Here is a 24,883-nt window from a genome sequence, read left to right as displayed (position 1 = left end):
CTTTTTAGAACTCTTTAATAAATTGCTTATTTTATTTCTATATAATTTAAATTTATTGAATAGATTAATTTTTGTGTTGGGATTTTTAGATTTTATATTTTTTATAGGGCTTGTTTTTTATATTAATTGATTTCAGAATTCCATAGGTGATCCAAGGTTTAGATATGAGTTTAATTTGGTTTGCGGAAAGTTTTTTGTATGGGGCATGACGATCAAGGATCGCGTTAAGTGATTTTAAAAGGAAGTTTATAGATTTATTAACATCGTCACCATTCTTAATATTAAATTCCCAATTAATATCTGATACTGCCTGTATAAATTTATTATTATCAAAATTCCTAAAGGATCGTTTGGTAGTTATTACTTTTTTGTTTTTAGGAGGAGTATTTGGAATACAAACAAATTGTGCTAAGTGATCTGAAATTGATATTGTGAGGTTTCCAGAAATTAGATTAGGAGTTTAAAAATTTAAAAAAATGTTATCAATAATTGTTTTTGATGTACAAGTTATACGTGTTGGTTGAATTATTGTAGGGAAAAATGAGTAAGAACATAATGAGTCAAGGTAATCAGAGATAATGTTGGATTCATTGTAATTTAGTAGGTCCATATTAAAGTCACCCATTATCACAACTTGTTTATTTTCAGAACTAAGCTTTTCAAGTAAAGAGTTAAAATGATCGAAAAGGAATTCCTTAGGATTTAACGAAGGGTGTCGGTATATACAGCCAATGATGATATTTTTTTTTAAAAAGATTGACAATTTCAACAAAGACAGATTCCAAATACTTTGGGACGTATACTGTAAGATCTTGTCGAACATTGTAGTTTATGTTGGATTGCAAGTATAGAAGAGCACCTCCTTTTTTGGCTTCAGTTGGACAATGTTCGATAGTATAGCCATTTATATTTATATCAGTTATGCTAGAATCATTAATCTGTAATTTAGATTCTGAAATACCAAACACAATAGGGAGAGAAGTAAGTGAACTTATGAGACTGCGAAGATCATCAATATGAAAAGGTAAAGATCCAATGTTTAGATGAAGTTACAATTCAGAATTTGATTTTATAGTTTTATTAAGATCAAGAATATCATAATATTTGCAGTTAGTATTCGTGTTAGAGATTTTATTTAAATCCTTAAATAAATTTTTGAAATGTATCGGACTTTCCAAAGAATTTAATATATTAGTTGGAAGAGTCTGACATGAAAAAGTCAAAGAAAGTTCAAGGTCAGAGAGTATACTAAAAGGCATATTCTTAATTATGCAGTCACTACAGAACCAGTCAGAAGAGTCTTCTACAAGAAGATTATATGAGGATTTATTGACTTGACAGCACTTAGCATGAACCCAACAAGAACAAAAATCACATAAAATGGCTTTATGACTTTCAGCTACTAGTTTATTGCAGAACTTACAAGTGTACTTTACTGCCATGTCAAAATATATTGTTGAAAATAATAAAGCAATAGTATATAAAGTTAAAATAATATAAATCAATAATAAGTAATAAATAAGAGTATATTATAATAATATTAACATAATATACTATAATATAAATAATAATAACAATAATAATGATAACAATAATAACAGCAACAATAGTTAATTAAAAAAAAAACATTAATGTAGAAAAGAATTATAGCAATATTAACAACAGTAAAAATAATAATATTAATGAAAAATAAACAAAAAAAAGCTAGAAAAAATAAAATAAAATAAGAATAATTACATTAAATTAAAAATGTATTATAAAATAAACAAACTAAATTCTTCTTAATTTTCCTACAATCTTCTAGTTCTATTATTGCTTTTTCTTCTTTCTTTTTTCTTAGTTTACTTAATTTTTCTTTTTTTCTTTTCTTTACTCTTTAACTTTTATTTTTACTTTATTTGTTTACTTCACTTTCGTTCTTTTGTTTTCTTTTAATTTCTTTTTTTTTTTTTATCTTTATTTAAGTTTGTTTAGTGTTCTTTTTTTTTTTTAATTCGAAGTTCTTTTTTCCCATTTTTTTATTTTTTTTCCTTACTTTTTGTATGACTTTTTATGTGCGTTTGTTTAAAGATGATTTTTAAGATTCAATACTATATATATATATATATATATATATATATATATATATATATATATATATATATATATATATATATATATATATATATATATATATATATATATATATATATATATATATATATATATATATATATATATATATATATATAATAAAAGGTTATGAGCCAGGCACTCAACGTTCATATTTGTTATCATTAAGCCATTTCGTAAAATTTCTTCTACGCTCTAAATTAACTCCCACTGTTCCCAATGTTGTTCCTTGCGTCCTATCTGCTGATGTTCTCAATGTTTGTCAGAAAGAAATTAGTAATTGGAGAACCTCTTTGCGTGGTGAAGAAGCACTAAGAGAATATGATGTAATGATGGCAGATGCTGAAAATATAATTCCGAAGGAATCTTTTCAAGCTATAACTAAAAGTGATTTTATCAAGATATTGTTAAAAATGTTAAATTTTTAACAAGAAAATTTTAAAATATTTATCAAGATATTGTTAAAATATTTACAATAATTACAAAAACAGGCCGTCAGAGTTTCTATTTGCAATAATTACAAAAACAGGCCGTCAGAGTTTCTATTTACTCGAACTCGGTTTACAAATATTAGAGACTGTATTTTTTTTGGCCTAATAACCAATGTTTCACGGTCTGGAGCTGTCTCAAGTATGACAGCTTCAGAATTTCGAAAAGAAACTTTTTCACCAACAGGAAGTTTTATTGTTTTAGTGAGGAAACATAAAACCGCTAAACAATACGGTCCATGTCAAATTATATTAAATCATGATCTGAAAGTTATGTGTGATTGTTACGATCAAATTATACGCAACGCAATACCAGGTAAAATGTCTGAAAACTTTTTTATAACATGGTCTGGGTGTGCGTTTGAATCTGGCGGTGTTTCAACTCAATTAATTTTTTTTTTTCAAATTGTCTGCCAAATGAAGATTCAACTGAAAAGCGATGCAGTGCTACGATGGTTCGAAAAAGTCTGCTTACATTTTTTTATGACAATCATCCTGAGTATAAAAGCAAGTTAGCAACCCTTATGAAACATAAAGAAACAACAGCTCAACGGTGGTATTACCTAAACAAAAACAAACAAGATACATGTGAGGCATCTGAAAAAGTTACTGAAACTTTATTTGGAGACATTAAAGTTGAATCTAAAGCACAAAGTCTAAAATCAGAAGTTTTCCCTAAATCATCATGTTAAAATATTCAATTGGTCATATTTTAACCTATGAATATCATTGTTCAATTCTTCATTCTTTTTAGACTAGATTAATATGAACAATAGAGCATGATAAAACAGTTATCTTTCAAAAGATTATAAAATATTTTAGAATAAATAAGTTTTAACTTTTTTTTATGACAAATCAAAAACTTTTACTTACAAATCTTTTTCCAAACTGCTTATACACTTTGGTCATATCACTTAAGTGCTCCTAAATTGTGAACATTAAATTTATAGATATTATGTATCTTAAAAGTAGATGTTTTTTATTTATAATTCCTTAAAAAAAAAGAATTCAAATTTGCAAATATTATAAATGAATAAGGGTTTAAAAAAACCCAAATAATTTGGGTAAAAAAGGGGGAAAAGATCAAAAATGAAATTTATAGACTTGGATCAATTTGCACAAGCTTAATTAGTTGATGTGCGAAACCAATATATTATTTTCACATGTATGAAAATAATATATTTGTTTTGCAAAAACTAGTATTTTCATACAGGTAAAAAAAACTTGAAATTAAAAACAAAAAATACTAATTGTTTTGGATAAGGCTTTTTAGCCAGCATTTAGGGGAAGGTGCTCATGACATAAACTGAAAAAAACAAACAAAATAAATATACAAAAATATAAAATTTTTTATTGAAAAGATGAAAAATTCTATTATAAAAAGAAATATGGTTAAATAGTACAAATTTTGATAATTAAAATTACATTGAGTTCCATTGCATCCACACTGGTTATTTAAAGGTGATCTTGATGCTGAAGATTTTTCCTGAACATATAAATTCATTATGAATATATTTCAGACACATTGAAACAATTTTTTTAAAATTTAGATTGTAGTCTAAATAAAACATACAAAGCTAATAACAGACTTTTAAATGCATAAACATACAAAAAAAAAAAGATATAAACAGATATACTGCTCTGCTAGAAAACACACCATAATGAGTAAAATTCTATTAAATAGTAAGGTTCTTATGCTAAACAAGGGAATTTAATAACCACTTATGATATATTACTCTGACTAAACAATCATGGTTAAAAATCAATTAGGAGGTTTGTATTAATAACATAAAGAAAATTAGTGAAACCAAATCAAATATTAACTTAAAATAAAATAAAAATATTTGGTTTTTAAAAGCTCCTATTTATTTTCTAAGCAGGGCAGTATATATATCAGCTCTCGATTAAACGTAAAAAAACTCATGACAATTGCAACTTTATTTTTAAAATAACAACACACAAGTGCTAAAATACTCAATTAAAATAACATAATAAAACCTAACTCACTCCATGCTTATTTTTAACATCCATAACATTTCCTTTTCCAAAATCAAGCATTTGGTGTTTTTCTTCTACATTAACCACTTCTGTAGTTTTTTCAACTTTATTCTTATTTTTAACATCTATTGATTCAATTTGAAAATGAATGTTTTCATCAAAATCTGAGCCAACCTGTTAAAAAGATTTCATAATTTTTTTTTTTTCTCTTGTTAGTTCACTTCCCTAAGGCCGTTAAAGCCACTACAGATGAGGAGGCTACTTGTTATTATAACTCTCTCTTAACTCTATAACTCCGAAACACAAACCTTGACGAACAAGGCTGCTGCGCGGAGAAACAAGTTGAGCGCGGTACTACCAGGAATGTGGTGGGGATCAAACTCGGAACCTCTCACTTATGAAGCGAGTGCTCTACCACAACACCACTATCGCATAATTATACATTAACTAATGTTTAGAAATAAAATCTGCACAAACCAATTAATTGTATGGTAGTGGTGTAGCGGTAGAGCGCTCGCTTCATAAGCAAGAGGTTCTGAGTTTAAGCACTACTATGACCCTGGTAGTACCGTGCTTAACTTGTTTCTCCATGCAGCGGCCTTGTTTGTCAAGGTTCGTGTTTTGGAGTTATAGAGTTGAGAGAGAGTTAAAACCACAATTAAGTAGCCTCCTCGTCTGTGGTTGCATTGTTGGTATTGGGGAGTTGAATTAAAAATAAAAATAAAAAGTGTCTAGCAACAGATACTTAATATAATGAAACATATAGTAAAACAAAATTTACTTCATATTTATTTTCATCATCTATAACTTTAAAATCTTTTCCAAAATCAAACACAGTATATTCTGCATCAACCAATTGTTTAGTGTTTTCAACTCGATCAACTTTAGTTGTATTTCTATCATCTTTCACTTCTTTTTCACAATAAATATTTCCATTTAATTCCGAACAAACCTGTTAAAAACAACACATTATAGAAAACAATCCCAAATAAAAAAAGTTCATTGATCAAAAAAAAAGATAAGTTTGTTACATTAACTCATATTAAAAACTTATATTAAATAAAAACTTATATTTACATTTATATTTATATATATATATATATATATATATATATATATATATATATATATATATATATATATATATATATATATATATATATATATATATATATATATATATGAATCACTTTTATTAAAAACTCACCCTTAATACTAATCCTGATAGTAATTCATTGATAATGACATTCTGAAACATATCCATAATTCATTTTAATTTAAAAAAAAATGTAATATATGATAAGTATTGAAATAAACTCTTCATTATAAATAAACTTGACAATATTTTATTAATAAATTAATTTCAAATGCACAGAAAAAGAGTACATTTTCCTCTTTATCAATTACAACAAAGTCTTTTATAACTTTTGTACTTTCTTGATTTTTAGACCATCTTTGTAAACGTTCATTTTCTAAAAACAATTTGAAATATTATACAGGAAACAGAATCAAAAAGAAAAGAGAATACTACATAAGAAATTAACTATAATTAGCTATATCATCATAATATATTATATAATCATCATAAAATTATGCCCACACAAATATTATTTGCATAGTTTTAATGTTTAAAATAATATATTATTTTATTTACTTATTTGCAATAAGTAATACTATCTATTACTTATTGCAAAGTTCTGTTTTTTATCATAATATATACTACAACGATTTAATAAGTAAAAAAAAGGTATGGGTAAAACATACTAGCTATTTGAGAACTTTTTAACCTTTCTATCAAATTTTGTGAAAAAGTACTACCACAGTCTAAAATAAATAATATGCAATTAAAAGATTACTAAAAACTGCTTCAACAAACAACATGAAACTAAAACAAATTTATGATTTAAATTTATAATACAACACAGTTAAAAATTTACTTCAAAAATGCTAAATGCAATGAATTAGCTTAGTTATTTAGGTTGATTCTGACAGACTCCTACCAGATGATTTATCACTTTCATCTTCCTCTGAAATTTCTTGATTTCTATAGCATTAAAAATATAAATATAAAGATAAACCTTATATGAATGTTATATAAATTATTAAACATAATTATATAATTAACACATATATGTTATTCAACCATATTCAAAGAAAGCTATTTAAAGAAAATGTTTAACTCTAACTGAAAGTGTAGCTTATAATCATTATTCTACTATACTATGTTAGTGAAAAATTTGTAAAAATCTTTTTTGTTTAAAACTGCTTTACATGCATTCTTTATTTAAACTACTATATGTAAAATAAAATGAACTATATGTAAATTTTAATAAGAAAATATTAAAGCAATTAAAATAAGTTTGATGCTACGGCATTTCATATAAGATGTGAAATAAAAATTTTGCAATATAATCAGATAACACAGATCAAATTATTCCAATATTGAAAGATCAGTCCTATAAAAAGAGTTTGTACATTTTAATTTAAAATAGATTTAATGCACTACTTAAAATTACAAAAACTCGTTCCCATTTTTGAATTGCAAACTTTTTTTTTTTTTTTTTTGTTATTCATCTCCCCAAGGCCGAGAAGGCCACTACAGATGAGAAGGCTACTTAATAGTGGTTATAACCCCCTCCCAACTCTATAACTCCGAAACACAAACCTTGACGAACAAGGCCACTGCGCGGAGAAACAAGTTGAGCGCGGTACTACCAGGGATTGAACTCGGAACCTCTCGCTTATGAAGCGAGCGCTTTACAACTACACCACTACCGCATCTTAACAGTTACAAAGATTTTATAAAGTTTTCAAACATTTTCTCAATTAACTTTTGTGCATCACAAGTAACTATTGTGTATTAAAAATAACTATTGTGTATTACTTTGATATTACAACCCAATTTCCTCTGCTATCTTAACAATAATAATTTATTCTAACCATCTGACTTGAGTTACATTCAGCAAATGTCACAAACAAACTACAAGCTTTCATGACTAAAGTTATTTTAACTCTTACATTTATGATTCTTTAACAAATAATAAATTACCTTTCTGAAATATATGACATTAATAAAACTTCTGTCTATCAATAATTCAAAACAATTTAAACTTTTAATTTACAAAACTAATATAACTTAAAAAGTATAGTGATTAACTAAAACTGAAAATATAACTAAAAAAGGAAATAATGGATAAGATTATAACAAAGTTCAACAATAAAAAGAATACTTGAATTCTTGACATTCCCTCAACTTTAGCGAAAAGATAAATAATTGCTTCAGGCACCAGAACTTTAAATACATATTCATTATACTAAAAAAAAACAAGCTAACAGTTATGCAACGAATTTTTCAAAACTCTGAAAAGATCTTTGAACTAACTCATAATTATATTTTACATATACTGTTAAATGGTAAATAAACATAAAAAAAAAAAAATTAAGACAAAACATAAAATTTACTTTTATAGAATTATATGACCGAGCCAAAGCACTATATAGATAGTGTTGTTGATCCTCACTTAACAAGTCAATCAGCTCTTGATCACATAAATTTTCTGGAAGTGAAACAATAAAAAAAAGTTTTAAAAATATATTGCATTTATTTTTTTTTACTATTTGAAATCTTAAAAAAAAAACACACACACAATTACACCTACTTTTACTTTTACTTCCTGCATTAATTAAATCATGCCTGTAACTGTAAACCTAAATACCATTGCTTAAAAATGTTAATTTTTAAAATTTATCTTATTCTCTCGCTCTCTCTCTCTCTCTCTCTCTCTCTCTCTCTCTCTCTCTCTCTCTCTCTCTCTCTCTCTCTCTCTATATATATATATATATATATATATATATATATATATATATATATATATATATATATATATATATATATATATATATATATATATATATATATATATGTATATATATACTGCTTTGATCTTTAAAAACATTGAGCATTTTATTTGTAGAATACACTAACGTAATTTTTATGTATATATATATATATATATATATATATATATATATATATATATATATATATATATATATATATATATATATATATGTGTTTATATATATATATATAAATATATATATAAATATATATATATATATACATATATATAAATATATATATATATAAATTATATATATATATATAAAGTTTATAATAAAACAGATTCATTTTATCATCTTAACAGAAGTATTGTTAATACCTGCCCAGAAAATACAGATCTAAAAAAAAGAGAAGAAGCTATTTCCTCAATTTTTTCTTTTGCCATTTTTTGAACACCTAAAAAAACGATTTTATTTTTAAGCTACTATTTGCTTTGCCTTAATTCAAAAGTAATAAAAATAAAATCCTCATAAATAATTTGCAAGCACGTTGCAAGTTATTGTTTATCTCTATAATTGTTCAATAGAGAAAAATATCCAAAAAACAAAACTTTAATTTCTTATCTTTAAAAGATTTATTTTTCATATTGGTTTACTACAAGAGCTTATTTTAAAAAATTATCACTTTTTAAAAATAAGCAATAAAAATAGTTACGTAGTTGTTAAAAAAAGTTTTCTGATATTTATTAATTTAAATATTTTTGTATAGATGCTTATAAAAAAAGTTACATATAAACAAATGAAAAATTACATCTACCAACTAAATCGTCTTTTTTCGTTGGAGAAATTTTACAACAACCTTAATAATGAAATAATTAAACTAAAAGTAAATTTATTTTAAATCTATATTGAAACATTTTTTTGAAGTTATTTAAATGAAAAACATTTATTTGGTATAATATACATTTTATTCTTATAATTTTACAATCTTATAATGCAAATTATTAGTTTATAAATTTAAATAATATGCAATACATTTTATGTAATAAAAAGTAATTGTTTTCTTATTAATCATATTGCATTTGATTGATAAATAAATATTGCAAAATTAAAGCTCTAGATTGTTTGAAAGTTTGAGATAAATTAAATATTGCGTTGAATAAAATACACTATTGTAGAATTATGCTGTTAACTGAATTTTACTTTACAGTTAAAAAAACATTTATGTTTAGAGTCTCTAAGCATAAATATTTTTTAATTAAACAAACCCTGTTACATTATTCAATTAAATGTAGCATTATTTAATTAAACTCAATATTGTATTATTAGAGATCCAGAGAGCAAAACTTTAACATTGCATATGATTAATTAATCATATGCAATGTTAAAGTTTTGCTCTCCGGATCAGGATTTATTTAACTAAACAATGCAACACTGAGTTTAATTAAATAATGCAACATTTAATTAAATAATGCAATAGGTTTTATTTAATTAATTAATGCAACAGGGTTTAATTATTTTAAATAATGCAACATTGTTTTACATTTATCACAAAATAGTATAAAGTAAAAAATAGTATTAGAACTTATTATAAGCTCTAGTACCATTTTATACTTTATACTTTTTTGTATAAACATAAGCCTTATGTTAAGAAATAAACAACAAATACAGTAACAATTTAATACCTGCACATATTTCGCAGACAACATAGCCATCACCAATCGTACCTCCACGACATTGGATATCGATTATTTTTTTACATAAGGCACATATAGTTCCAGAAAAGGAAGCGTCCCCCGAACATACGTGGCATTTAACCATTTGAATTTGTAGGAGTTATAGCTGACTAAATATTTTTGAAACTTTTAATTAAATTAATTATGTTTCTAACCAACAAGGCAAATCAAACCAAAACTTTGAAGTCAAAGTGTTTTAGTTAAATCAATATAATTATTCTTGAATAATATTAAATAGTTAAAACATTAACATTAAATTATTTGTCCAAGTGCTTATGTGACATTGACTCTGTTATGACATACATACATACTGTATATAACTAAACAACATTTAGTGAAAATACAGCTTCAACTAATTTTATTTTTGGATAAAATCTATTTGATTAATCCGTTTAAAAAACTAAAATTAATATTATTATTACAAACTTTCCAAAACATTCTAAAACATCTAAAACCATCTTAAACAAATTTTTGAAGACTCCTCAAGTAAATTTAATGGCGGAAAGCTTTAACATTTTCTTACCGGTGCCAATTTGACCTATTGCGGGTTGCAAAAACAAGTTTAAATACATTTCCGTTGCAAAAACGAATGACGTGGTTGCAAAAACGATAGCGCTGTTGCAAAAACGAAAACGCAGTTGCGATACCGAAAAAAAATCTACATTAACGAAAAAAAAAGTGACAATACCGAATTTAACTATGGTCATCATCATCATCATCATCATCATCATCATCATCATCATCATCATCATCATCATCATCATCATCATCATCATCATCATCATCATCATCATCATCATCATCATCATCATCATCATCATCATCATCATCATCATCATCATCATCATCATCATCATCATCATCATCAGTTTGATGATTTTGGGTTTGCTAATGTAACCTTGACGTGGTGGATTATAATGACGTGGTTTTAAGGTTTGAAAGCGGATTTTTTTGGCAAAATGCTTTCTAAAAGAAACTATTAGTTTCTAATTCTCAGGCCATGTAATGAAAAACATTATTTGAAAAGTTATTCATCTTGATACTTAAGCTAAAGTTTTAAAAAAGTTGCTTTACTGAAATTATCAGTACTCCGGCTAAACAAAAGGCGATGTAAAAAGTCCTCGTTCTACATGATTTTCAATAAGTTTATGACTACATCACTCTATAATTGACGAAAATCACCTTTCTTATATTTGGGTATTTAATAATTATCAGTTTTTAATTTTAAAATTTTTTTAGGTACAACTGTATTACCTGAGTGATCTGTGAGCGTTAGTTTAAAGTTGAAGAGTTTAAAAGTGTCATATTCGAGAAAATTTCTTTAAGGATTTTTTATTTTTTGTATTGGGTGTTTGAATCTTTAGCAACCGATATGCATTAATATAACATGATTTTTCAAATTTATTTACTTTTTTGTGGTCAAAATAACAATTAAAGTTGCTATTGTTACAGAACACGATGTATTGCAGAACAATTTAGTGTTAAATTACTGACGAATAGTTTCAAAAAGGTTTTATATGTTTTTAAGTAAACTTTAGGGTTAAATTAAGCATTTATTTGTTTTTGATATGTATTTTTCATTTTTGAATAATAGCCACTGCCTTGACCCTTACAAGTGTCTTTTTGAAAAGTCGTATGGGGTCGCTCAATTTATTCTAAAGGCTGAAATAACTAAATAAAATTTAATAATTAAATACAAAAATGTAAACTTTTCTAAAAAATTAACATTTTTATGCCTAAATCTAAAAAATCATAAATAAGTTTTAATCTTATTCACATCAAAGATCCTGGCTTTACGCGCGCCCGCTTGCAAGTGTATGATTTACACGCTCAACAACTAAAAACCCTGGCTTTACGCGCGTACACTTGCAAATGTGTGACCTTCGGGTAACAACTTATGATTATTAGTTTCATTCGACTTTTCCGCATTTTCCGGTATAATATAAGTTATTTAGTAATAACATAATAGAAAGGTATTTAAAACTTTTCCTTTAAAGAACTTACAATCTTTGCGTACCAAAAAATGAAGGATACGTTTTTTTTAATTTCGAGTAAATTCAAAAGTTGGTTCCTTGTAAATTTCAGAAACTAGAATTTTTATGGAATATCTATTATTCATTATAGACTTATAAAACACGAAATATCAACTTTTTTTTGATTTTAATGATCAATTTCCTACGATAATTCGAAAAATAAAGTTGATGAGCTAAAAACTGTTTAATTTTATTTCCTTGGTTGAGCTTCAAAATGATGAACATAATAGAATAATAAGCTCGTCATTTTGGAGGCCAACCAAGACCTTAATTTTAAAAACAAGCAACCAAGACATAAGTTTGAAGCTCAACCAAGACAACCACTTCTCTGCGGTTGCACTTCAACAATAATTCTGGAGATAGTAGAACCAATGTTATTGCATTGCATGGCTAAGACTTTAAAATTATCAGTCCACTCGCACATATCAAGAAACGAGTATAAAAAACAATATATAGGATATAATAATTTATCAACAGTATTTACACTTAGGTTTACAAACTTCTTTAACTCCATTAATCTCCATTACCGAGGTGAGACGTTAGTGAACTTAAAGAATTGGAAAACCATATGCGTACTTTTACAACAAAAGTGATAAGTATACTCCGGCAATCCGGGAGGCAACTTTTAGGTTTCAAAACTATAAAAATTAGTCATTAATAGAATCAAAAAATGTATCAAGTTTTACAAGTAAAGTACTATCAACTTAAAAATTTAGTTAGAAAAAAGCTTCCATATTAGGTACTTCTAACTTAAAAATTTAGTTGGAAAAAACTTTTTTAACTGAAAATTTTACCTTTTTCTAATGTTTGATACTAGAACATTGTAAAGAATCTTTCCAGCGTTTTCACAAGCATCTTTAAGTTTTTCAATTAGGTGTCTGACAAAAAAAAAATTAAGAATCAAATTAAAACAAATTAAGAATCAATCTAATGTCTAAACATTTAAACACAGACCTGTTAAAAAGGTTATAATACTATTGCTATCTACAGTTTTTCATCTTTAATAAACTTATTTTTAAAAAACTGTCTAACAATGCCTAAAAAATAAATGTCTAAACTTTGAGAAAAAAATTTTTTTCGATAGAAAACTTAAAACTATTACAACTTATATCTATGAAAATATATTATAAAAAAAGATTTATAAATAACAAACATTGTTTTTATGCTATGTTTAAATCAAAACATAAATTAAAACTGTTTAATTTTTATTATAAGATTAAACACATATTTAAGGGGTGAACAGATTCTATCTGTTGACCAGCCTTGCACCCCTTATTCATCTATTAGGCTGGCGCAGACGTATTTTTAAAACATTGTTTCCAGTTTAGGATGTTGAATGCTGGATCTAGGCAACTCATTCTATTATCTCCTAATGAGGGTACAGCTCTAAAACTCAGTTTTATGGTTCTGAGGCCGGCTGGTAGTCAGGTTTCCCGAACTCTGTGGTAACTCTCAGAGAGGCTGATTCCATCAACAGCTGAAAAATATCAAAGTATTAACAGTGCCATGTTGCGCATGGATGGTGTCCCTGTTTGTACTTTTGGTGTGCATTGCGGAGGCCACAATTGGAGCCCAAGTTCTCTAAACCTATCATTCACTAATATTCGTGGTCTTCGAAGTAACTTTTCTTCTGCTGAGTTTTATCTCTTGCAAAGTTCACCAGACCTACTTGCTCTTTGTTAGACTAATTTGAGTTCGGCTGTCTCATCTTGCAATCTTAGTGTTGATGGTTATCTTCCTTTAATTCGTTAAGACTCCGATAGTCACATGCTTGGCCTAGGCATTTACATTCGTTAGAATTCACCCATTTGTTGGGAAACTAGGTTTGATTCCACAGACAATTCTTTCATGAGCTTTTGTTTAGCACCACTTCACTCTATTGCCTTTCTCTTTGTTCTATATTGCTCTCCTTCATCTCAAGACTGCACTATTTTTGATGTTATTTCTGATCATATCGATCAAGCTCTCTCTCTTTATACATCAGCTAATATAGTTGTTGTCCGTGACTTTAATGCTCACCACTCTGAATAGCTTGGCTCTAGTGTCAATGATTCTGCAGGCATTAAAACCCACAACTTTTGCCTTTCCCAATCCCTAACTCAATTAGTCAACTTTCCAGCTCGATTTCCTGGTAACCCGAATCATTTACCTTCTCTACTCAACTTATGTCTTGTTTCTGATCCTAGTCAGTGCCCAGTTTCTCCACAATCACCCTTAGGTGCTTCTGATCACAGTTTGATCTCTCAAAAACTAATACCTAAATCCCCCTATTATCAAACCTCCTGAACTACAGTAAAGCTGACTGGGATTCTTTCCGTGATTTTCTTCGTGATGGCCCTTGGGTAGAAGTCTTCCTGTCGAAAAATGTGCTCTTTACATAACTTGGTGGATTGAGGCTGGCATGGAATATTTTGTTCCCTCTCGACGATTCCAGGTCAAGCCTCACTCTCCTCCATGGTTTTCCTCACACTGTGCTGCTGCGATTACCAATCGAGACCGTTACTTCCATATTTATCAGCAAAACAATTCTCCAGAAAACAGACATAATATATATAGTTTATTACTGCTAGAAACAATTGTAAAAAGGTTTTATCTAATGCCAAAACCCGCAATTCTCAGGTAAAGCAATCTCGTATCTCATCTCAAAAATTAGGCTCTCGTGACTTCTGGAGAATCTTTAATAGTATCAATAATAAGGGCAAATCTTTAACTCCACCTCTCTTGTATGGTTCAGACTTTGTCAACTCACCTAAAGACAAAGCTGAATTGTTTGCTAAGAACTTTTCATCAATATCATCTCTTGATTCCACTAGTTGCGTTCTACCTGATATTGCCAAGAAACAGGTTGATCCATTGCTTGACATTCGTATCACTCCTGCTTCTGTATTTAAAGTGATTTCCTACATAGACTCTTCTACAGCTTGTGGCCTGGACAACATTACTGTTATTGTCTTGCAGTAGTGTTATCTGGAGCTGTCGTCTATATTCTCAAAACTATTCAACAAGTGCTTATCAGAGTCTTGTTTTCCAGCCTGCTGGAAAGCGGCATCAGTTATCCCTATTTTCAAAAATTCTGTAGAGCGATCTGATTCGTCTAACTACTGTCCCATAAGTCTTCTTCCCATCATAAGCAATTTTTTTAATCTTTAATTAACGAATACTTAATTTCTCATCTTAAATCTAATAACTTACTTTCTGGCCATCAATATGGATTTCGATCTTCTGATTCTACAGCTGATTTGCTAACAGTAATAACTGATAGGTTTTTTAGTGCATTAGATAAAGGCGGAGAGGTTAAGGGCATCGCTATTGACATTTCAAAAGCTTTTGATAAAGTTTGGTATGCTGGTCTTCTCCATAAGCTTTCTTCTTATGGTGAATCCGGCAACATCTTTAAGATTATTGAATCCTTCCTTTCCACTCTTCTTCTTATTCTGTAACTTCAGGGGTTCCTCAAGGTTCTATCCTTGCCCTCTACTCTTTTTAATTTACATTAACTATGTTCCAGATATTCTCACATCTAAGGTGGCATTGTTTGCTGATGATACTACCATTTATTCTTGTTGTGATAAGAAACCAACACTCTCTGATTGCTTGGAGGGGACATTTGAGCTTGAAAAGGATCTCACTTCTGCTACAGCATGAGGCTCACAGTGGCTGGTGAACTTCAATACAGATAAAACTCAATTTTTTCAGCCAATTGTTATCACAATAATTTAGATCTTCCTATATTTATGAATGGTGATGTATTCGATGAGTCATCTACTCTTCATCTTCTAGGATTAACTCTTGCTTCCAATCTTTCTTGGAAACCATATATTAAATCAGTTACAAAATTAGCATCTGCTAAGGATGCATCTCTTTACCGAGCTCGTCACTTTCTTACTTCGGATTCTATTCTCTATCTCTATAAATCTCAAATCCGGCCTTGTATGGAATACTGTTGCCATATCTGGGGCAGATCTTACAATGCCCTTTCTCTTTTAGAAAAGGTACATAAACGCATTGTAAACATAGTTGGACCTGCTCTTGCAGCCGACCTTTAACCATTATCACATCGTCGTAATGTTGCTTCTCCTTCTCTTTTCTACAAATACTATAATGGGCACTGCTCTAAAAAGCTAGCGTCTCTTGTGCCATCTACTAAAATTCATTCTCGTGTTACTCATCATAAAATTAGGTGTCATCTTTTTTCTGTGACTGTTCCTAAGTGCTCCAAAAACGCTTATTCGTCTAGTTTTTTTCCTCGAACATCAGCTCTTTGGAATTCGCTTTCTTCATCTTGCTTTTCTGATTCATATAACTTGCAATCCTTTTAGTCGCCCGTTTTTTTCATTATTAAATAGCGCTTACACAAAAGTTTGAATGATTAACATAATCAATTAAACTTTTTAATGTAATCGTCAGTGGTTTTATATATAACTAATTGCTTATCTAATCTTACTGCTTAACAGAGCAATTTAAAAGTTAAAAAAATATCAAAAGTTGCTTCGTGGAAATCGCTCTAGGTGTACGTAAATTACTAGCAGCTTAACGCTTTAAAACAAGGCCTGATATATATATGTATATATCAGTCTTCTCCGTTTAGCTAGACCTTTTGCACCTAAGTCTTTTCGGGCTCGCCCAAACACCCAAAAAAACTATGGCGAGGGCATAAAAAAGCGCTTGCCAAAAAAAAAAGCGTTTTATTTTAAATTGCAACAAAACTTTTTAGTTAATTTATTAAACTTTTATGAAAAAAAGCTTGTTTTACCAGTTTTTTTTTCAATCTATTATTTATTCAAAGCACTCTTTTGCTATTTTGATTTTAATTTAAATATTTTAATTTAAATCGTGCAGGCCAAATTAAAAATGACCATTCGGCCAGCTCTTTTTCATGCGCTGACATAAAATTTCAAATAAAGAAAACTGATATATATATATATATATATATCAGTTTTCTTTATTTGAAATTTTATGTCAGCGCATGAAAAAGAGCTGGCCGAATGGTCATTTTTAATTTGGCCTGCACGATTTAAATTAAAATATATATATATATATATATATATATATATATATATATATATATATATATATATATATATATATATATATATATATATGTATATATATATATATAAATATATATATATATATATAAATATATGTATATATATATAAATATATATATATATATATATATATATATATATATATATATATATATATATATATACTTATATATATATATATATATATATATATATATATATATATATATATATATATATATATATATATATATATATATATATATATATATATATATATATATATATATACTTATATATATATATATATACTTATATATATATATATATATATATATATATATATATATATATATATATATATATATATATATATATATATATATATATATACATATATATATATATATATATATATATATATATATATATATATATATAGATTTATAGTTTGTTGGCTTTGGGAAGAGCGGAAGGAAAAAAGTGATTCTTACGCCAACATCTACGTCACTTTTAATTACTTTTGACTTTCGTCCAACATTTCCGTGTTGGACGAAAGTCAAAACCATTAATTTAATTACAAATTAATTGTTATATAAAAAAACCACAAAAACGCAAATTTAATTGACCGGAATGTTTTTAAAAACATTCTGAATGTTTTTAAAACATTCTGAATGTTTTTAACAATATAAACAATGTTTTTATTTTTATTTTTTTTAATAAAATGTTTTTATTCTTATTTTTTTTAATAAAATGTTTTTATTTTTATTTTTTTTACTGTAAATCATGCGCGGAGTGTTGCTACATCGACTATCTTATAGCCTGACTCGCAAGGGAGTGCTGCTACATCGACTGACAAATAGCCTGACTCGCAAGGGAGTGCTGCTACATCGACTGACAAATAGCCTGACTCGCAAGGGAGTTCTGCTACATCGACTGACAAATAGCCTGACTCGCAAGGGAGTTCTGCTACATCGACTGACAAATAGCCTGACCCGCAAGAGAGTGCTGCTAAATCGACTGACAAATAGCCTGACTCGCAAGGGAGTGCTGCTACATCGACTGACAAATAGCCTGACTCGCAAGGGAGTTCTGCTACATCGACTGACAAATAGCCTGACCCGCAAGGTAGTGCAGCTACATCGACTGAGGGTTTGGTTGGGGCAGGCAGTCTATCATTGATAAAAAAAAAAAATTCCGGTCTTGCATTTTACTTTTTACTTTTTGTCAACAAAATACGGAAAAACTTTCTGACAACACGTTAGGGGTATATATAGATATATATATATATATATATATATATATATATATATATATATATATATATATATATATATATAAAAAATTAATTAAAAAAAATAAAAATAAAAACAATGTTTTTATTTTTATTTTTTTTAATAAAATGTTTTTATTCTTATTTTTTTTAATAAAATGTTTTTATTTTTATTTTTTTTACTGTAAATCATGCGCGGAGTGTTGCTACATCGACTATCTTATAGCCTGACATTATTTTTTTTTTAATAATTTTTTTTTTTTATTAATGATAGACTGCCTGCCCCAACCAAACCCTCAGTCGATGTAGCAGCACTCCCTTGCGGGTCAGGCTATTTGTCAGTCGATGTAGCAGAACTCCCTTGCGAGTCAGGCTATTTGTCAGTCGATGTAGCAGCACTCCCTTGCGAGTCAGGCTATAAGATAGTCGATGTAGCAACACTCCGTGCATGATTTACAGTAAAAAAAATAAAAATAAAAACATTTTATTAAAAAAAATAAAAATAAAAACATTTTATTAAAAAAAATAAAAATAAAAACATTGTTTATATTGTTAAAAACATTCAGAATGTTTTAAAAACATTTAGAATGTTTTTTAAAACATTCCGGTCAATTAAATTTGCGTTTTTGTGGTTTTTTTATATAACAATTAATTTGTAATTAAATTAATGGTTTTGACTTTCGTCCAACACGGAAATGTTGGACGAAAGTTAAAAGTAATTAAAAGTGACGTAGATGTTGGCGTAAGAATCACTTTTTTCCTTCCGCTCTTCCCAAAGCCAACAAACTATAGATCTATATATATATATATATATATATATATATATATATATATATATATATATATATATATATATATATATATATATATATATATATATATATATATATATATATATATATATATATATATATGCAACACACACAAATACCATCACATGAGAAATATGAAGTTCTAACTTTATTTTTGTATTTTTAAAAATTTAGCAACTATAGTCATAACAGTTAATAACAAAAACAAACAATTTAAAAATTAATAAAATAATAGCATAACATCAACCTTCAAATTGCTGACCTCAAACTGTTAGATGTCAGCATCAGGTTGGCAAAATAATTTTGAAACAAAGAAGTTACCATAAAATATAGAAACAAGGTCAGCGATTTTTACCAAACCTCAAACAATTTTAGGTCAGGAGTTAGGTCAGAATTGCAGAATACCGACCCTAATTGCGAGGACTGTTGCATAAAAAATAAATAATTTACAATTGTAAAGAATAACATTTTAACAATCAAATACCAAAAGTTAGAATCTCACAACAAACATCAGATAAAACCTTTTAACTCTCATACAATGTTTGGCTGTTTTAATATCACATTGTGACATTTTAGAGCAATTAAATCTGAAAGATGTGAATAGCATATGAATGCATGACAAACTTAAATAAAATATTTCTATTAACCTTACCAGAAAAAAGTTTTGCCAAATCATTGCGTCCAATTGTGCTCAGTGCTTTAACAAATTCATCATAGTTATCAACCCCAAGAAGCACACAATGTTCTGAAGCTTTAAAAAAATCAGCTGGTCTTTTAATCTTTTCAAGAATACCATCACCAATAGGTTGTGAATAATAGAATTTATTTCCAACAAATTATCTCAAATCTTTAGCAAAATTTCTTTATATATTTTATTATCAATTTCTTCAAAATATTAATATAGAATCAGGGACGAGGAGTCCCAAAAAGGACTCAGGATTTAAAAGTCACAAAAAGATTACTTCATCCTAGTTTTTGGTATCCAAGAGCTCTAAAATTATAAATAAGTTTATGAAGTACTAATAGGAAAAAATTAAGACCTTTAGGTTAGAGGAACAACCATTGTTTGAACCTGGAGTCCTTAGGTATAATACTGGTAAGGGACTACAGGCTTAAAAACAATAAGCTTCAAGTCATTAAATCTCATAAACATTTTTTTCTTATAGCAGATCATAAGTCAACAAACATGTTTAGAGCTTCTGGACACTACAGACTTGGAAAAAGTAGAGATCTAAAGCCAGAGTCCAATTGGGACTCCGCATCCCTGAATAGAATTTTATACAATGTTTTAAATATATAAACATTTTAGAATTGTATAAAAATATTATTTTTAATAATTGTTTATTAAAATTTAATACTAAATGTACTGTATATTAAAATGATAATAGTGCAATTTAACAAATAATACAGGGTGCAGCAATTGATATGTAACTATTGATTTTTTTAGAATCTCCGGTCAAAATTAACACTTATGTACCAAAAATAATTGCTAGAAGCTATTTCAAAAATCGCGGACACAAGTTCATTTTGATAACTGACCATGGACTTTCCAACAGGACTCAGCACTATGAACACAAAGCTCGGGTGAATTATGATTGGTTAAGGGCAAATTTTGTCTAATTTCTTTAAACAATCGCTGTCAAATTCACCAGATACAATCCCATGGATTTCTTTATTTGGGGTATTCTAGAAGACAATATATGTTCTAAAAATGTAAAAGTTTGGACTCGTTAAAAACAGTCTTTTGTCAAAAATGGGCTAAAATACCTCAAGTTCACATCCACCAAGTATGTGATTGATTTATTATTAGACTTGATGAAACTAAAGGTAAAGGAAGACATACCAAAAAATGAAATTTCATTTTTAAATTTTAACTATTTTACAATGCTTTGTTTAGGAAACAAATAATTATTTTTTGTAATAAAAAATTGAGAACATATTTATTTAGTTCGTTTGCTGCATCCTGTATAACATATAATTTAATATATTTATAATATGTAATCAAAACTTTCAAGTTGGGGTTTTATAAAATGTTTACAAGTTGCAGCATCGGAAACGTTGGGAATTGCTGCAGTAAAGTTTAATAAATAATTTTCTAATATACAAAAAGTTAAGATTCGTTTTATCTCATATAATATACAAAACTTAAGAAAAAAATATACTTGGTAATATATAATATATTTCACCACTTCTATGGCTTTGTTTATTAGTATTTTATTCATTATCCGAACTATCATAATCATAGTTCAGATAATGAATATAATTCTAATAAACATAGCTCAACTATTTTTTTATTATAAAGTATAGCATCTAAAAGGTTGTCACATTGCATTGTACATTACGCATCTAAAAGGTAGTTATGTACTATACCAAAAGCTTCCATTTCACAATAAATATCCTATTTTATGTCATCATAATAAGGCATGGTGGATAATTCTGTTTTGAGGAATTTTAATGCATCCTTTACTTCTAAATGTGAACAATTACCAGCAATAAAGTCCATAAAGCTTCTGACTAACGTGATAGTATCAGGAGCATTTGCTATAACTTTCTCTAATTCTACTTTCTTTTTTTGGTCTAACATTATACACCTCTAAAAAAAAATCATTAACAATACATAGTTATAACTTTATAATTTATATATTGTATATAATTATACAATATATAAATTATAAAGTTACATTAAATATCTTAATGTTTAATTAAACAAAAAAAAAGTCTTTTAATCGCTTGTTCAACTTTCAGCTAAAAATACTAATACTTATTAAATTATTGGTTGTGGTTTTTAACTTTTGAAACTTTATAAAACTAAAAACAAAAACCAAAACCCATTCTTCTGATAAACAGCATTCTAAAATACATGGATAAAATATTTTGCTATTTTAGTACCGGTTTTGTCTAATTGTGAAATTTAGATGTTATTTTCAACAAAGAGATATCTATTGAAAGGTGGTGGCAAGTTAAATAAACTTTTATTTAACATATATTATATTAGATATTAGACTGTTTTAGTACCGTTTTTGGCCCATTGTTAGATTGTGACATAACTTTTGGCAAACAGATGTTTACTAAAAAAGCAAAGCGATGTCAAGTTAAATAAATCTATATTTTATAGAATATTTAAATATTTTTCTTACTTTTTCGAACAAAATAACCAATAAAAATAAGCCATATAAATAGAAATAAAAAAAAAAAATACATGATTTCTATTTTTCAAAGTTGTGAAAATAAAATAAAAATAGTTTTATAATAAAATTAATTTATAATAAAATTAAATTTTAGATGCTGCAGTATACATTGCTATACATTACAAATGCTATTTATCGGCGGTTTGGATATTAATATGTTTTATCATTTCTTTTAAAATATATATATATATACAAAACTTTAACTAAATGAATCCTTTAATCATGTTAAGATAAAATCATTTCGATTTCATCGAAATTTTAAGTATTTTACTTTTTAAATTCTTTATTTATTTTTATTTAAAGAATCACACTGTATCATAATTATATAAAAATATATAAATATGTATTTATGTACTAATTATCATTTATATAAAAATATATAAAATATATTTATTAATTAAATATCATTTATATAAAAATATATAACAATCAGGAGCTATTCTAGACTGTTTTCAACAGCACTGACTTTATTTGGGTGCCACCAAAAAAATAGTTCACATATTGAGAAACTCTGTTTCTGCTAAATTTACTTACGGTAGGCGCCATAATATAAAAATTCATATAAAAATATATAATATATATTCAAATATTAAATATTGTATATATAAATATATTAAATTATTAAAATTATTACTTTAATATATATTTAAAATAATATAAATTTCAATCAAATATATATGTTATGACTTGGTTACTTGTGGTTCTTTATTTTCTAGATAAATTGTACGTATAACTTTAAACAGAATAGTATAAAATACTATTAAAAATTGATAACAATATAATTTTTTTACTTAACATTTTTTTTTTTTTTTTAATATTTCTTTATATATATACAACTGTTTTATCAAAGACCTGCAAACATAACTTATTTATTGATTTTTATACTTACTGGCATATGCATATAACATTATTTAGGTAGATTTTTTACATTTGTATAAAACATTTGTTTAATAATATACTATTTACATATGCTATGAGCAATCGGTATAAAAGGTTCGTAACATGATTTGTGTTTTACTTAAATTTATATCCTTAACAGCCCAAGAGTTTGGTACGCTGTCATAAGTGTTGTTTTCGAGGGTTTAAATCCACTTCTTCGCATTATACATTTTTTAATTTTTAAAATCTTATATAATCTTATATATAAAAATTTTTCTCATTTAACACAATGTTTCATTAATAAAGACTCATCAGAAATTTCTGATGAGTCTTTCTTAATGAAACACAGTGTTAAGTTTTAAAGTCTTTGGTCAATTTAAAAACATCATATATGCATATGCCAGTAAGTCTAAAAATCAATAAATAAGTTATGTTTGCAGGTCTTTGATGGAACAGTTGTATATATATAAAGAAATATTAAAAAAAAAAAAAAAACGTTAAGTAAAAAAATTATATTGTTATCAATTTTTAATAGTATTTTATACTATTCTGTTTAAAGTTAAACGTACAATTTATCTAGAAAATAAAGAACCACAAGTAACCAAGTCATAACATATATATTTGATTGAAATTTATATTATTTTAAATATATATTAAAGTAATAATTTTAATAATTTAATATATTTATATATACAATATTTAATATTAATAATTCTTATACCTAGTAATGTCACATACTGCATACATTTGTGTGTAAAATATATGCCTTGAAACTTTAAAACATCCTTGATTGCAATTTATGTTTCTTATTGCTTTAACACACACACACACACACACACACACACACACACACACACACACACACACACACACACACACACACACACACACACACACACACACACACACACGCACACACACACACACACAGTTTGTTGTCAAATTTTATACGAACTGAGGATTATTAAACTAAATGAAAAAAAAAACAAAACAAGGAATATTATAAATTTAAAGTTTTATGAAATGTTAAATATGTTCGAAAGCTAAAAAAATAACAAAAAACTTACATTTATATTACTTTAACATAATATCAAAAAACTTTTTTTGTGTGTGTTTTTATATTTGCCTATAAAAGATAAGATAATCATAGAAAAATACATTTTTTTTTTTTTTTTTTTTTTTTTTCTTTTATTATTTTCGCTTTACATTTTCGCTTCAACTTTGGTTTTATCACCTAAGCTAATTTTGTTTATGGTTAGAGGATATTTAGCGGTTAGCATTGTTAGCAAAGTTTTTACGCATTAGCAAAACATTTACGCAACGCGAAATTTAATAGTCTTAATTAAAAATAACTAAGGGACAGTCCATAAATTACGAAACACAAACTTTCGCAAATAAACAAAACAAAATAGATCAAAAGTTTTCCCTAGCATAGTCTTATTTAACCAAAAAATCAAAGTTGGGCAATTAAATTTGAAGAAAATATACGCG

The 24,883-nt window shown here is 26.8% G+C and overlaps 1 protein-coding gene and 1 long non-coding RNA gene across 6 annotated transcripts; both read right to left on the bottom strand.

Annotated features, from left to right (window-relative positions):
• Nucleotides 1-2,511: 2,511 nt before the first annotated feature.
• Nucleotides 2,512-10,833, bottom strand: LOC136076680 (uncharacterized). 2 transcript variants are annotated; one of them, XM_065790011.1, is made up of 16 exons: nt 10,701-10,833; nt 10,127-10,287; nt 9,253-9,300; nt 8,822-8,898; nt 8,258-8,306; nt 8,061-8,155; nt 7,829-7,912; nt 6,599-6,642; nt 6,363-6,422; nt 5,985-6,070; nt 5,806-5,847; nt 5,380-5,550; nt 4,608-4,772; nt 4,026-4,086; nt 3,474-3,524; nt 2,512-3,163 (listed from the first exon to the last, which is right to left on the bottom strand). In XM_065790011.1, coding segments are annotated over exons 7-15 (711 nt in total). In that variant the 5' UTR covers nt 7,909-7,912; nt 8,061-8,155; nt 8,258-8,306; nt 8,822-8,898; nt 9,253-9,300; nt 10,127-10,287; nt 10,701-10,833; the 3' UTR covers nt 2,512-3,163; nt 3,474-3,522. The 2 variants fall into 2 exon arrangements, with proteins under 2 accessions (XP_065646083.1, XP_065646084.1); XM_065790012.1 differs by lacking the exons at nt 8,822-8,898; nt 9,253-9,300; nt 10,127-10,287; nt 10,701-10,833 and having other exon boundaries at nt 8,258-8,371.
• Nucleotides 10,834-12,649: 1,816 nt separating this feature from the next.
• Nucleotides 12,650-24,590, bottom strand: LOC136076677 (uncharacterized). Of its 4 annotated transcripts, none has more exons than XR_010636475.1 (5): nt 24,460-24,590; nt 19,978-21,918; nt 19,573-19,748; nt 13,005-13,088; nt 12,650-12,848 (listed from the first exon to the last, which is right to left on the bottom strand). It is a non-coding gene; the product is annotated as an uncharacterized LOC136076677 (long non-coding RNA). The 4 variants fall into 4 exon arrangements; XR_010636476.1 differs by having other exon boundaries at nt 19,588-19,748; XR_010636477.1 differs by having other exon boundaries at nt 19,647-19,748.
• Between the last annotated feature and the right edge of the window lie 293 nt (nt 24,591-24,883).

The sequence above is a fragment of the Hydra vulgaris genome, chromosome 02 (assembly GCF_038396675.1).
Source record: "Hydra vulgaris chromosome 02, alternate assembly HydraT2T_AEP".
Taxonomy (NCBI): domain Eukaryota; kingdom Metazoa; phylum Cnidaria; class Hydrozoa; order Anthoathecata; family Hydridae; genus Hydra; species Hydra vulgaris.
Note: the sequence above shows the minus strand (reverse complement) of the source record. Positions and strands in the feature narration are given on the sequence as shown.